The sequence below is a fragment of the Rhinoderma darwinii genome, chromosome 7, assembly GCF_050947455.1.
Source record: "Rhinoderma darwinii isolate aRhiDar2 chromosome 7, aRhiDar2.hap1, whole genome shotgun sequence".
NCBI classification, from domain to species: Eukaryota; Metazoa; Chordata; class Amphibia; order Anura; family Rhinodermatidae; genus Rhinoderma; species Rhinoderma darwinii.
Window position 1 is genome coordinate 30,871,059 of NC_134693.1, and position 13,572 is coordinate 30,884,630.

The window sequence follows — 13,572 nt, forward strand, 5'->3', positions numbered from 1 at the left end:
AGATAGGGGCACCACATACGTAATGCTCACGCCCTCGGATAAATGTTTATTCCTGACACTTCATTTGGCAGCTCTCTCTGGCTCCATTAAATGCTTCCAGGCGGCCTGTGCGTCCATGAGCTCTCCCAGTGTAGTCCTGGAGGTATGTGGAAAGAGGCTTTATAGCGCAATTCCCAGCAGAGAACAAACCCGAGATTTAGACATTGATGAATGTGATAGCCGGCACTTCTTCCAACACTTAATAGCTGCAGAAAGGGAGTGGTTATTCTTATATGGATTACTTACGTTTGATGCGTATTTATGGATATAAGTTTTAGGCTGGGTTCACACAAGCACATTCACGTCCGTAATGGACGGACGTATTTCGGCCGGAAGTCCCGGACCGAACACAGTGCAGGGAGCCGGGCACCTAGCATCATAGTTATGTACGACGCTAGGAGTCCCTGCCTCTCCGTGGAACTACTGTCCCGTGCTGTAATCATGTTTTCATTCTCTAGATGAGTTGTTTTTTTTTTGTTTTTTTTCCTGACATTTTTTTCTCAATAGACTTCTCTATAGGACATTATAATCACCAGGAAACATTTTTTACAAAATGTTACATAACAAGAAATTCCACGCAAATCACATGAAGCAAACTCCCCAATAAATGGCTGTTACATTTAAAAAAAAAAAATGCTGCCGTCTTTTCATGCAGTTTAAAGTGACAGACAAAAACCCGGTGTGAATGATGCCTAAAACCCAATATTAAATACACTTTTCAGTGGTCTTAGAAATGTCTGCATGAAAAACTGCGTTGCAGTATTGGTCTGCTTATTTATTTATTTTTTATTTGCTACTTTTTCCTGTTCGAAGTCTACGACCAAAAACGTGACAAAACGTGGCATAGCGTGCATGCTGTGTTTAAAAAAAAATAATAAAAAATTACAACCAGAAAGAAAAGCCAAGTTTTAATATGTACATTTTTTTATGTCCACAGAAACTGTATGAGCTGAACAACCTGCATGCGTTAATGGCTGTGGTCTCTGGGTTACAAAGTGCGCCAATCTTCCGACTCACCAAGACGTGGGCAGTAAGTGATATATTTCTTTTCTATTACTTCTATTTTCGAGCAGTGGCCATCACTTGTTCTCAGTGGATTCTTGCAGTATTTCAGAAATTGAAAGCCCTGCTGAACGGGACCTAAGCTTTAGCTAATTGTAAGGCTGTACGTACATGAGCTTTTTTTTTTCCGTAACTGCGGCAAAACCGTGACCAATTTGTAAAAACCTACCAGCGTTACATGACTTTAAGAATCGTTTGTGATCGTTAACCTTTGGATCTAACTAGAGATCAATTGCAATTCCATAATAAAATGTTCGTCAAAAATGGCATGTATAAGTCCTAGAGGAAAAAACTTGAAAATTGTTTTTTTTACGAAGTATTAACCAGCTGTTGCAAAACTACAACTCCCAGCATGCCTGACAGCCTCTGGATTGGAGACCACCTTTATAAAATGTGTAGGCCCGCAGCATGGCTACTATATATTCATCCACTCTCCTGAGTGAGGTCTACAATGTCTAGTGGTGATTCTTTTATGATTGAGTTTGAGATGTGGAATAGTGTTTTGATTAGTCAGATTCCGGTCACTCGTGGGATGTGAGGAGGGTTCATGGACTGGTGTTAATCTGTTGGAGACTCGCTGGGCCTTCCACGAGAAGGATTACTTGGTGTAGAGGCCTAGGGATACAGTGGCAGCCATACTGTTAAGACATGAGGGTTGAAGAGCAATTCTCTCTAAAGACTGCAACCTCATGAAGTGTGGGGAAGAGACCGATGAGCGGTCTCTGGTGGAAGGCGCAATGGAGAGGGATTCAATTACTGGAGAGTGAAAGAGGTCAATATTCAGCATATGGGACGTTGGAATGAGAGGCGAAAGAAGTGTCTGTAATAGAGAACAGCTGTGACCCCATACGCTGCATAGTTCATTCAGAATGCTGGGTGAATTCAGAAGTTGCATATAGGATGTTGGCAAAAAATTATTACTGTACGGTCTATTCACACCGTGGTTTATTGCCGTCATTACCATTAAAATGAGGCAAAATAATGCAGTAATATACCATGATTTGACTGCACCGTGTGAAGACAGAGCAAATATCCTCTCAGATTGGTAAGGAGGGGTGATAGTCTATGCTCTACCCCGGGGGGCAGACATACCATTGATGAAACCTGTGCAGCTGATCAGGGGCCCAGTAGGTTAAGGGACCCACTGTCGCCTTAAAGCAACAGTCTTCTGTCAGATTGCATGTAAACGCCTGAGCTAATACATTTTATGGCTAACAGAGACCCAAGGGGGTTATTTATGATGAGAGCAAGGGGCCCCATATACTGTTCTTGCACAGGGGCCCTCAGCTGTCTTTTTGTCTGGCCCTGCTCCACCCACTGTCATCGGAAGATCAATCATGGGTAGGGATGACCTACCAGGTTGTGGTTTTTCTTGCTGCTCGCCCTCCCTTAGGCTGGGTTCAGAGTTTTTTGCAGGCGGAAAATCTGAATTTTGAGGCAGATTTTGCTCTGCCTGCAGGCCGATTTTTGCTGCGTTTTTCGCCCGTGGCCAATGAGCGCCGCGGGCAAAAAATGCCGCCAAATATGCTTTTTCTGCCTCCCATTGATGTCAATGGGGGGTCAGAGACGTAAACGCCCAAAGATAGGGCATGTCGCTTCTTTTTCCCGCAAGACTGTTTTTCCGCTCGCGGGAAAATACCGCCTCCGCCTCCCATTGAAATCAATGGGAGGCATTTTCGCCCGTTAACTCTGTGTGAACTGGCCCTTATAGACACAGAACCAGGAAATATGACTTTTCACCCTGCTTCCTGACTTCAAGCGAGTGCTGCAGCCCGAATATTGCAACTGGAGCCTGGTATAATTTGAAAGCTAAGATTCTGGCCTTTAGTTGATACCAAGCCCTAGCGCTTAAAATGTAGCTATTGCAAGGTGTTTAAAATCATAATATACTACATATGTCCTTGCGCAAAAGGAGTAACGCACAAAAACATACACAAATCCTGACAACTAAAGGAATATATAAATTGTAATGTAATTGTTTTCATTCTTCCTCTATCATGACTGGATGTTTCCTGATATTATGATTTATAGATGTTTAATATTCGAGGCATTATTAATCCCAGAAGTAAAACGCGTCTGTCATACTGTTATGATGAATAGTCATTGCTCCTGGATAAGTCTGATCTGTTATTGTCCTGTGTGAGGACATCTGGAATCACATTCAGTTATTAGTTTGCCTGTATTTTTTAGTTTTATTTTTTTACCGCTGGCCAAGTGATCACAACGCTGTGTCTCAATGACCGGCACTCCTGAACGATATCGGATCAGGGCTGGTAAAACCCAAGTGTCTTGATGGCACGGTCTGCTATTAAATAAAAACAGGATTTTCATTGCTGTCGTTTGCAGATTTGGGCTATCTGAGTAGCTCTGTTTTTTTAAGCACGGACTGTGTATGTCATTTTTATTTTTTTTGTTCAATTTTAACCCATCTTCCACATGGCCCCCGTCCCAAAGTTCGCAAGGTGAGACTAGCCGAGCCGGTCTGAATGAAAGCCTTTAATTGGGTGTTTTCGCTAATGCTTCAACCAGCTGTTGTGTATGTGTAGCTTCTTTTCAGGTCTGATTTGATTGGCATTCACTGCAAGAAAATAAGACGTGATCAAAACCGCTACTATTTTTGCTACCTTGTAATATCACCGCTTGATCCCCCAGAAGTACTGCAGTAGCTGTGTGCTTTTTATGAATTGTCACTATATGGATAGTTAATTATCCTTTAATGAATATAGGATCTGTACAGACTTGTAAATGTAGAACAGAATTATTTGGTACTTTAGGGAATAAATTATATTTACTTTTTCTAAACCGTCAGTATTTCTTAAGCTTGAGTTAAGCCATGGCTGTTTAGTGTTGTATGAGATTAGTAAAGGGGTCTTCTTTATTTCCAGGAACAGCGCCACAAAACCAATGCACAGTACATAGACAAGAGTGTCACTGTCTCTGAAATGAAAAAAATCACACCCCATTGCAAAATTAATATTTTGCATAGAAAACCGAGATATGCAGAGCTCCAAGACCACTTTCACATGAGCGTTTTTGGTCAGTATTTTGCATCAGTATTTGTTAACCAAAACCAGGAGTGTGTCCGAAACACAGAAGAGGTGCAAATCTTTCCATTATACTTTTTTCTGTTTTATTTTCCACTCCTGGTTTTGTCTTAAAAATACTGATACAAAATTCTGACCAAGTATGCCAGTGTGAAAGTGGATTAAAAGGGGGTTTCTGAGAATATACATGGGCCATCGATTTATAATCCCAGAAAACTCCTTACAATGTGATCAGCTTTAGCGCTCTCTGTGGCCAAAGAATTACCTTTTGGGGGCAAGATCACTATTGGTGAAAAAACATTTTCAAACTATTTTCTCTGCTCTATTTAAAAAAATGTTTAAAAGTTAGCTTCATTATTAGTTTACCCTCGGGTACGCTGCCTAAAAGTACACAGTGTATCCGCCATGGGCGCTGTATGGAATTCCGCCCGAAAAACTGCAGAAATTGCGGTGCGGTTTTTTGGCCATAATGTCTTCTGCGGAAAACTGCACCTAAAGTTTCATACACGCGTAGCCATGGCGACGTTGCGTCACTGCAGTCCTACAGGCTGGCCTCCTGGGATGACTTTCCATCCCATGTGACCGCTGCAGCCTGTGATTGACTGCAGTGGTCACATGGGTTGAAACATCATTCCAGGAGGCCGGCTTGGACGAAGAAACACAGAATTCGGGGTAAGTATAAGACTTTTTTTTTTCTGAGTTGCATTTTTTGCGGCGGAATCATTGCTTTTCCGCTGCAAAAATAGCAACATCTGCAAAACAAAAGCAGCGATTAAGCAAATACAATTGACATGCTGCAGATTAAGAAAACGCACCGCAGGTGAATATCTGAGCGTTTTTTTCCGTTCATTTACGCAGCGTGTGGATGAGATTTGTTCAAATATCATCTGCTCTGCTGTACTGTATTATGGTGTGGATTTTCTGCAACAAATGCTGTTGCAGAAAATCCACAGTTTTTAGGCTACGTGTGAACTTACCCTAATGGTTGAGTCTTTTTACAGGCATTAGATGCTGCTGTCATGTAGTTTCTTTGTACAATTAGTCTGTGCACAGGTCATGTCAGCCGGGCTTTTAATTTTAGTTCAGAAAGAAAATATATAATTCAATACTTGCATTGTAAGCATAATTACCCAGCTCTGCGCTCACATAACTGGTTATAATGAAGTCTTCCAGTGGAGTGTGGTCCCGGAACAGTCTGGTTGTGTAGGTTTTCACTGTGTGAAACTTCTGTTTCATCATTTGCCTCTCTGGGGACGGCTATCTGCCAGAACTGCTCTAGTTCCTTAAAGGGCCTCCGTTTTATTTTTGTAAATGTTAATGAATGTATTTAGAAAATGTTTTTCTCTATCGAGATAAAGGAAATACTAGACTTTGAAATGTTAAGTGGACAGAAGAAAAACTACAGTTTTGTGCATGCTCCTGAAACAAGCAATGTAGATGAGACAACTGTTTTGCCTTGATCTCTTCCATTTTCACTGGATAGGCAGGGCATGTTCGGTAAGGTGGGTCTTGGTATTCCTGATTTTCTATTGCAGACAGTGAAGCCGTGGTGAGTGCTCCTGCTGCAGCCAGTTGCCTTCGAGTCACTTAGGTTTTTTTAAAAGGATGTGGGAGGAAATGACTGCTCTCCTGGGACTTCTTTGTTTTTCACCATTTGGATTGTGATGGGATAGGATCAAATGCGAGGAGTTTAAATGGGTTGTCCAGCAACACTTTTTTTTAAAACTTTTTTTGAACTTTGGCTCTGTTCACGTCAGAGGCCCCTAGATTTTGCCAAACAAAATAGGGCAGCATAATGCTGTCATGCCACTAGACATAACTGGTAATAATCTCATGCACAGCATGACACCATGACGGGAACCCATTATAGTCAATGGGGTCTGTCGGGCACCATTGTTTTCCTTTTGTGCGGTTTTCGTTGTTCTTCTATGATGGAGCAGAGCAATGGAAAGCCCAGACGCAGATGTGAATAGAGCCTTACGGTGCTATAAAATCACCTCATAAATCCTTTTTTGTGCCCGTGCTGACGTCTCCCAGGTCCCCTGCTGGTCTGTTCTTCCTGCTCCACCGATGACATGTCAATACGACACCGCTACTGCCAGTGATTGGCTGCAGACGTCACATGTCACGACGATACGTCCTTGCTGGAGCAGGAACAACAGAGCCCAGAGGGGGACCCCAGAAATGTCGGCGCGGAAGGGGATTGGTAAAGTGAGTATTACTACTTTTGTTGTTTTATTACATTGTAAGCGATTTTGTAAAAAAAAAATATTTGGCTGGACAACCCCTTGTTTTTTTTTTATTTGGCGTGTGTATTTTTTTTACATTTAGTGTTCTTATGAGATATGATTAGGAAACGTTCCAGTGTAAACTGTAGTACTGATGGATTCCGTATAATTTGCTTAGATTCTATTGACTTCTATGTTTATTAACTTTAGGAAACCCTCCCCCGCCACATTACAAGCCCTTTTCACACTTCCGATCAGAGCTGCCATCCGCTGCCAGATTATTGGACGATCATTGTATATCGTGCTAGTTGTTAATAGATCACGTTTTTATTTCTGCCTTTTTATTGGTGACCTCCTCCTAGTACTCCGGAGAACGCATGTTCTAGTCGATCTGCCATTTTTTTCTCCTTAATAATGTTTTTCTTTCAGCTACTGAGTCGGAAAGACAAGACCACCTTTGAGAAACTGGAGTATGTAGTCAGTAAAGAAGACAATTACAAACGGCTCAGGGACTACATCAATAGCTTGAAGATGACTCCTTGTATTCCCTACTTGGGTAAGCTGCTAATAATCTTGTCCAAGTAATGATTTTCACATGTGTCGCGACAACTAGATGCAGCAGAGGAGATTATTGACTACGTAAGGTCTGATCACACAAGTTTATGGGAAGATGATACTTGACTGTCAGTGCAAGCGGTGTTCTTATCCATTATGAATTGTGACATGTCCTGGCATGAGTTTAAACACATTTGTATCATTATCAGAGCTTTGTTACGGCTTGTATGATCTATTACTCAGTCTTTTTGCTGTTATTTAATATTTGAGCTCCTGTAAATATTTTATATTCGATTATAAAACTTGATGGGGGCAAAACTCAAACGGTTGGCATTCTCCAAAATCTTGCAAAAATATTTCATAGTTAAAACACTGCCACCTGGTGGACATGACTTGAAAGTCAGAACTCGTAATGTATCTTACGGCTAATGCATTCCTTGTGTAACGCGGCTCGGTGCAGGTGAATCACATTGTTTCAACATGTTTCACCTGTACAAGTTGCGTGGCGGCAGTTCATGGTAAAACATGCGGCACGCAACCACTTCGTGTACAAGCAGCCTACATGTCCCCCGATGACAACCACAATGTTACTTTACACTGTTGACTAAAGCACATTTGTAGGGTCAACACTGACACTTTTTGTTGGCATTACGTTTGCCGGGTCCGTCGTTTTTTTGTTTTTTTTTTGCTTGTGCAATATCTTGGCAGAAACTGCTGCAATTTGGGGAAAAAGGAAGTCTGCATCCTGCAATCTCCATTAGAACCTGGATCTATGCGCTTGTGCAGGATAGTTAAAATTTCCCTTGCAGGTTGTTATCCGATTGCTCCTATGGCTAAACTGAACTTTTCTACTAATATGTTATGTATGGGAGTAGTACTTTAAAATACATTTTAGACACCTGTATGTAGCATAAGTTATTCAATAACACTGATAGTTTTGTATGTGCGTTCGCTTTTGTTGACATGCCGTTATTCCCCTGACTGCCAGCTATATTGATGTCTAAGGATGGGTTCACACGGGGCGCAAATCAATTTGCAATCTGTGCTGATTTGCTGTAAAACCTGTTGTCAGTGCGGTTTTTGGCCGTGATGTGACCACTACGTCTGGACCGAGCCTGATCTAGCCCAAAAATCAGAAGAAGCTACTTGTCGCCTCTCTCACTGCTCATCATTGAACCACTTCGGAGTCCATGTGTTTTAACTTGTTAAAATAAGAGAGAACTAAAATAAAAGCTTGTAACGTTCTATGCTATAAATGAAGGTGAATGTTCTGGTTTGTCTGACAGATCCGTGATGGAAATATAAGCATTCAGTGTCTGGGGATTATTCTCTCATTGTGACTGACAGCGGAGGGGGGATTTGTACACTCTGGGTGACCATAAGATCTGAATGGACTGACCATTCTGGGAGTTGTAGTTTCCCAACAGCTGGACGGCCACAAGTTGGAGACCACTACATAGTAACTTTCTCAGGATTTTCTGTTTTTGTACAGTAGTGTGTATGGTGCATTGTGTGTTATTAACCCAGCAGGTATCCCCAGTAATGGATGACTTCTCTGAACAAAGTTCCTGGCAAAGTCCTCGTCCGCAAGATGGATTTCTCCTTTTTCCCGCCAGAATAATTAGTGTTTCCCTGTGTGCCGTCTCTCAGGACTCCCCTGGCTCCTGCATCAGATATCATTTTTCGGTTCCCTGGCGCTTTGCCCTTCAGAACTACTTTCCTCACAGTCTCTTCGTATTCACTGTTATTGTCGGAGTGTAGATCAAAGCTCCAGAACAATGACTAGATAGTCTGAGGATGTCAGGAAGTTCATCCAATCTCGAAAGCAAATTGCGCAGAATTGCATAATTCCCTCCTTTTATTCCTACATTATGGTTTCCTCCCTTCCGATTTTTACTAGTCACATTAGGCGCTTCGGCTGCCGACTGCTGTATTGGCTTCGACTCATTTGAAGCATCGAATAGCATTCTGTTTCCCGGAGCCAGCTGGATTCTGGCTGTTTTCTTGATTTTCCTACTTTATATTCCACTGACCATTGCCTGACATCTTATCCTCTCTCAAACCTTTAAGCACATGGCTTCATTTTAATGGTCCCGGTTTCTTGTCCAAGTATTATGTAAGAGGTTAATTAATTACTATGTGAAAATACAGAGTCGAAGATGAATGTGAAATATCTGTGGTTGGAAGCTTGTCCCTCGTGAAATGGAAGTTAGTTGCTTTTTGGATAGGAAATTGTCCCTGTCTGCTATATAAATTATAATAAACCTCTGCTCCAATTTTTCTATTGTTTTTGGCTTGTAGTGTTCCAGTTTTAACCAATGTCTTTTGCTTCGGTCATCTTGGTGACCTCTGGGATCTTAACTTTTTTCATGTAAAAGAAGGGAGACCATCACGTGATGAACGTATATCCTCCACAGTGTATCCCTACTTTCATACAACGTATTCAGACCTGCATTTTTGTTTTTTTCTTAGTTGTATTTTTTTTCGGGAGAGAATATTCTGGAAACTGCCTAGCACGAATGATTTGTGATTTACTACCCAGCCTAATAATACGGACTATAAAAGTAGGAAGAGACCCTGCTACAAATGAAGGGGCATCTGTTCATGCTTTCTAACAAACCGGAAAGTTTGAGCAATGCTCGAGTTTACATCATCCTCTTCAGCCATGCACAGGTCCGTCCCCAAGGACATGATAGTAATTCTGGTCCATCTGAATCCATGAAGTGTTTTCGTCGTCCCGGATTATTACAGCCTATGTGTCTACGCAGCTGTGAAATTCTCTTAGAAGCAGAAGATGTCAGTAGTCGTCCCCCAACTCTTCTGAGAGACTTTTTTCTTTTTGAAAAAGTCAAGATTGAGTTTATGGATGCCATATGCTTAGTTAAAGGTTTAGTTATGTTGGACACCGTTCACATGTGGTCATTGGTGAAGAAATTGTTTGCAAAATCTACAAATATATTTGTGATGTTTAGTTGAAACTGGAGGGTAAAGATGGAAGTAATTATCATGAACACTTCAAGTTTCCTATTTTACTGTAGGAACTCGATGTATCAGAACTGCTGCTTTGCAGTCAGTTTAATTCTAACTATATATTGTTGTAGAGTTAAATGGTCCTAATACTATAGTCCACTGAGTAAAATCCAACCATAGGCCTAGCTCCTGAACTTTTCCAAAAAACATATACATGGGCCTACCCCTTATGTAACCTGAGGAGTGCTCGTATTTTGTACACCACTGAATCGCCTCACAACTTGGGCCTAGTTCACATTACGTATTAGCCCTCCGTTTAGCATCTACGTCGGGAAAAGCTCCCGACGTACATACCAAAGGTGTCCATAGGGCTCTATTAGTCCCACAGCAGCCAAAAGAGTTTCCACTGTATGGCATCTGTCAGAGGTATTAGTTAAATGTATACCTCAGGGAGCTTCCACAGGGCTGTAGTGCCTAAGAAAAGCATCAGATAGGGCTGGGCCCGGGGAATCCAGCCCTGGGATAATCCCTGACATCACTGTCCTTTTTATATGGGGCTTTCAACTACGTTGTACCCGGCCAGAGCATCGAAAAAGCGCACTGGGGACTGGAGGAGCTACTGATGGACAGTGATGTCAAATATCGCTCTGCCAGGGGAGTTCAACGAGGTATCCCGCTGCATTCCTGAACAGTGGGATACATCGCCGCCTTCTGTCGGAGGTATACGTCAGGACTTCTACCAACGTATGCCTTCGATGGAAGGAAAAAACGCAATGTGAACCAGGCCTAAGCTTTGAGGAAAACCGGAGAATGTGCTTATGGGAACGAGTGTACAGGTTTTTTAAAAACTATTTGTATAATCATCAAGCTTCACGTTTTATTAAAGTGACCCTCCAGACTTCCCCTTACTAAAGCTCATTTGCCTTTACCTGATCATCTTTTTCTTACTGGTGGTTTCGTAATCTGTTCTCTATATTCATTTTGCTCTTGCTGTAATACAGATCAACTCGCCATGCAGTAACTTCCTGGTGAGCGCAAGATAGACTTATGTTTTATACACAGCAGCCAATCAGAAGCAGCGCTGCAGTGGGGAGGGAGCAGAAGCCTGAACCAATGATTAGACAGGAGGCGTGTTTCAGACTACCTCGGGCACCTTGTAGGCACTGTAGCTAAACTGTAGTCTCCGATCACAACTCTGCCGTAATGAAAGGAACAAAAATAGTAGATAAGCATCACCCATAGGTCCTGACTTACATAACATTTTTATGCTCCCTACTGTACATTCACTTTAAATGTAATAAATACAGTTTGATTGGAAATATATTTTTTTCTCCTTTTTTGAAGGTCTTGTGTGAACAGGATTGGCTACACAAATGTTGCCTTAGGCAGTACCCTTAGGGTGCATTTACAGGAGACATTTTTGGCCGTGCCGTAAAAATCACAGCACGATTTTGCAATGTGGTTTTCAGACATGCGACACTTATTTTACATGTTTCAGCTATTAAAACCACACAGGCGAATAACCACACCACAAACTGCGGTAAAACCGCATTATGTTCTGCCATGATGTTTGAGTTTTTTGTTTTTTTTAATCGTACGCCCAAAAATTTCTCGTGTAAATGCTCCCTAAAACTGTCAAAAGGCTAAAGAAATTCACACAATGTCCAGTATTTAGTAGTCCCAACGTCGAAAAATAAAAATTTACCACCTAACCAACCAACTGGGGCAGCAGATTGATTGGTGGCCCCCGGTGTGTCTTAAATAGTGGACCCATTCAATAATCACTCTCAGTAATTTCTTATTCACATATTTAAAGGGAGTCTGTCACCAGAGCTTGGTTTTGAACTAGCAGTATGCTAATATAGTTCATGCTAACCGGATTTTAAATGTGTTTTCCTTGTTCCCCAGAGTGCCTGCTTTGCATTAAAAAAAAAACTTAGAGGCTCTGTCACCAGATTTTGCAACCCCTATCTGCTATTGCAGCAGATCGGCGCTGCAATGTAGATTACAGTAAAGTTTTTATTTTTAAAAAAACGAGCATTTTTGGCCAAGTTATGACCATTTTTGTATTTATGCAAATGAGGCTTGCAAAAGTCCAAGTGGTTTAAAGTAAAAGTCCAAGTGGGCGTGTATTATGTGCGTACATCGGGGCGTTTTTATCGGGGCGTTTTTACTACTTTTACTAGCTGGGCGTTCTGACGAGAAGTATCATCCACTTCTCTTCAGAACGCCCAGCTTCTGCCAGATCACGCTGTGACGTCACTCACAGGTCCTGCATCGTGTCGGACGAGCGAGGACACATCGGCACCAGAGGCTACAGATGATTCTGCAGCAGCATCGGCGTTTGCAGGTAAGTCGATGTAGCTACTTACCTGCAAACGCTGATGCTGCTGCAGAATCAACTGTAGCCTCTGGTGCCGATGTGGCTGACACGATGCAGGACCTGTGAGTGACGACACAGCGTGAACTCTCGAGAACACGCTGTGTCTGCACTGCCAGAAGCTGGGCGTTCTGAAGAGAAGTGGATGATACTTCTCGTCAGAACGCCCAGCTAGTAAAAGTAGTAAAAACGCCCCGATGTACGCACATAATACACGCCCACTTGGACTTTTACTTTAAACACGCCCACTTGGACTTTTGCAAGCCTCATTTGCATAAATACAAAAATTGTCATAACTTGGCCAAAAATGCTCGTTTTTTAAAAATAAAAACGTTACTGTAATCTACATTGCAGCGCCGATCTGCTGCAATAGCAGATAGGGGTTGCAAAATCTGGTGACAGAGCCTCTTTAAGTTTATGCAAATTTGCATTTCGGTTGCACCAAAATGCTAGCGCATCATTGCCCTGTTCAACCCCCTCGTCCCTCCCTGCTGGATGTGATTGACATGGGCCAGGCAGCTTACAACGGTAGTGAATGTGCGCTTGTTCCTGCATCTTAGTCGGCGCATGCGAGTAGTGCCGATTACAGCGGTGGACATATTGTTTCTACTGCGCATGCGCCAACCAAGATGCAGGAACGGATGCGTGTTCATGCCTGGCCCCGTAGTGTAGTGAACTCGCCGAGTACGCTGCCTGGCCCATGTCAATCACATCCAGCAGGGAGGGACGGGGGTTGAACAGGGCAATGACACGCTAGTATTTTGGTGCAACGTAGACGCCCTCGTTGCACCGAAATGCTAATTTGCATAAAATGAATGTGTTTTTTTTTTAATGCAAAGCAGGCACCCTGGGGAACAAGGTTAACACATTTAAAATCCGGTTAGCATGAACTATATTCGCATACTGCTAGTTCAAAACTAGGTTCTGGTGACACTCCTTTTAATAAATTGGGGGAATGAGGGACTCGTGTCATATAATGTAATTATAGTGAAAAGAAGAAAATAAATACTTGTTGTGCACTTCTAATACAGTCTTTGCACAATCTTTATTTGTGAAATGCTGTACTTTCTTGATTCTACTGTCCAGGCTATGATATGCATGGCTTATTCTAAGCATTACTTGTGCCGGTTCTGCATTCCTGATCTTGTGAGGGATGATGTAAAGCAGAATGCTGAAATGAGTGATCCCGCACTCTCCAGAGCTTATCCCATTCCTTGGTTGTTGAGTCACACACTCTCATACTTCCTACAGATGGCAGCCGAATTGGCGGATACACGGTACATCTTCTTTGTTG

General features: G+C 42.2%; 1 protein-coding gene across 9 annotated transcripts in view; it reads left to right on the plus strand.

Annotated features, from left to right (window-relative positions):
• Window positions 1-13,572, plus strand: part of RALGPS2 (Ral GEF with PH domain and SH3 binding motif 2) — a 167,002-nt gene that overhangs the window by 77,702 nt on the left and 75,728 nt on the right. For all 9 annotated transcript variants that reach the window (XM_075833110.1, XM_075833102.1, XM_075833101.1 and 6 more), the window contains 2 exons: window positions 977-1,069; window positions 6,803-6,929. In XM_075833110.1, coding sequence (XP_075689225.1) covers window positions 977-1,069; window positions 6,803-6,929 — 220 coding nt within the window. The remainder of the gene's footprint in view (window positions 1-976; window positions 1,070-6,802; window positions 6,930-13,572) is intronic.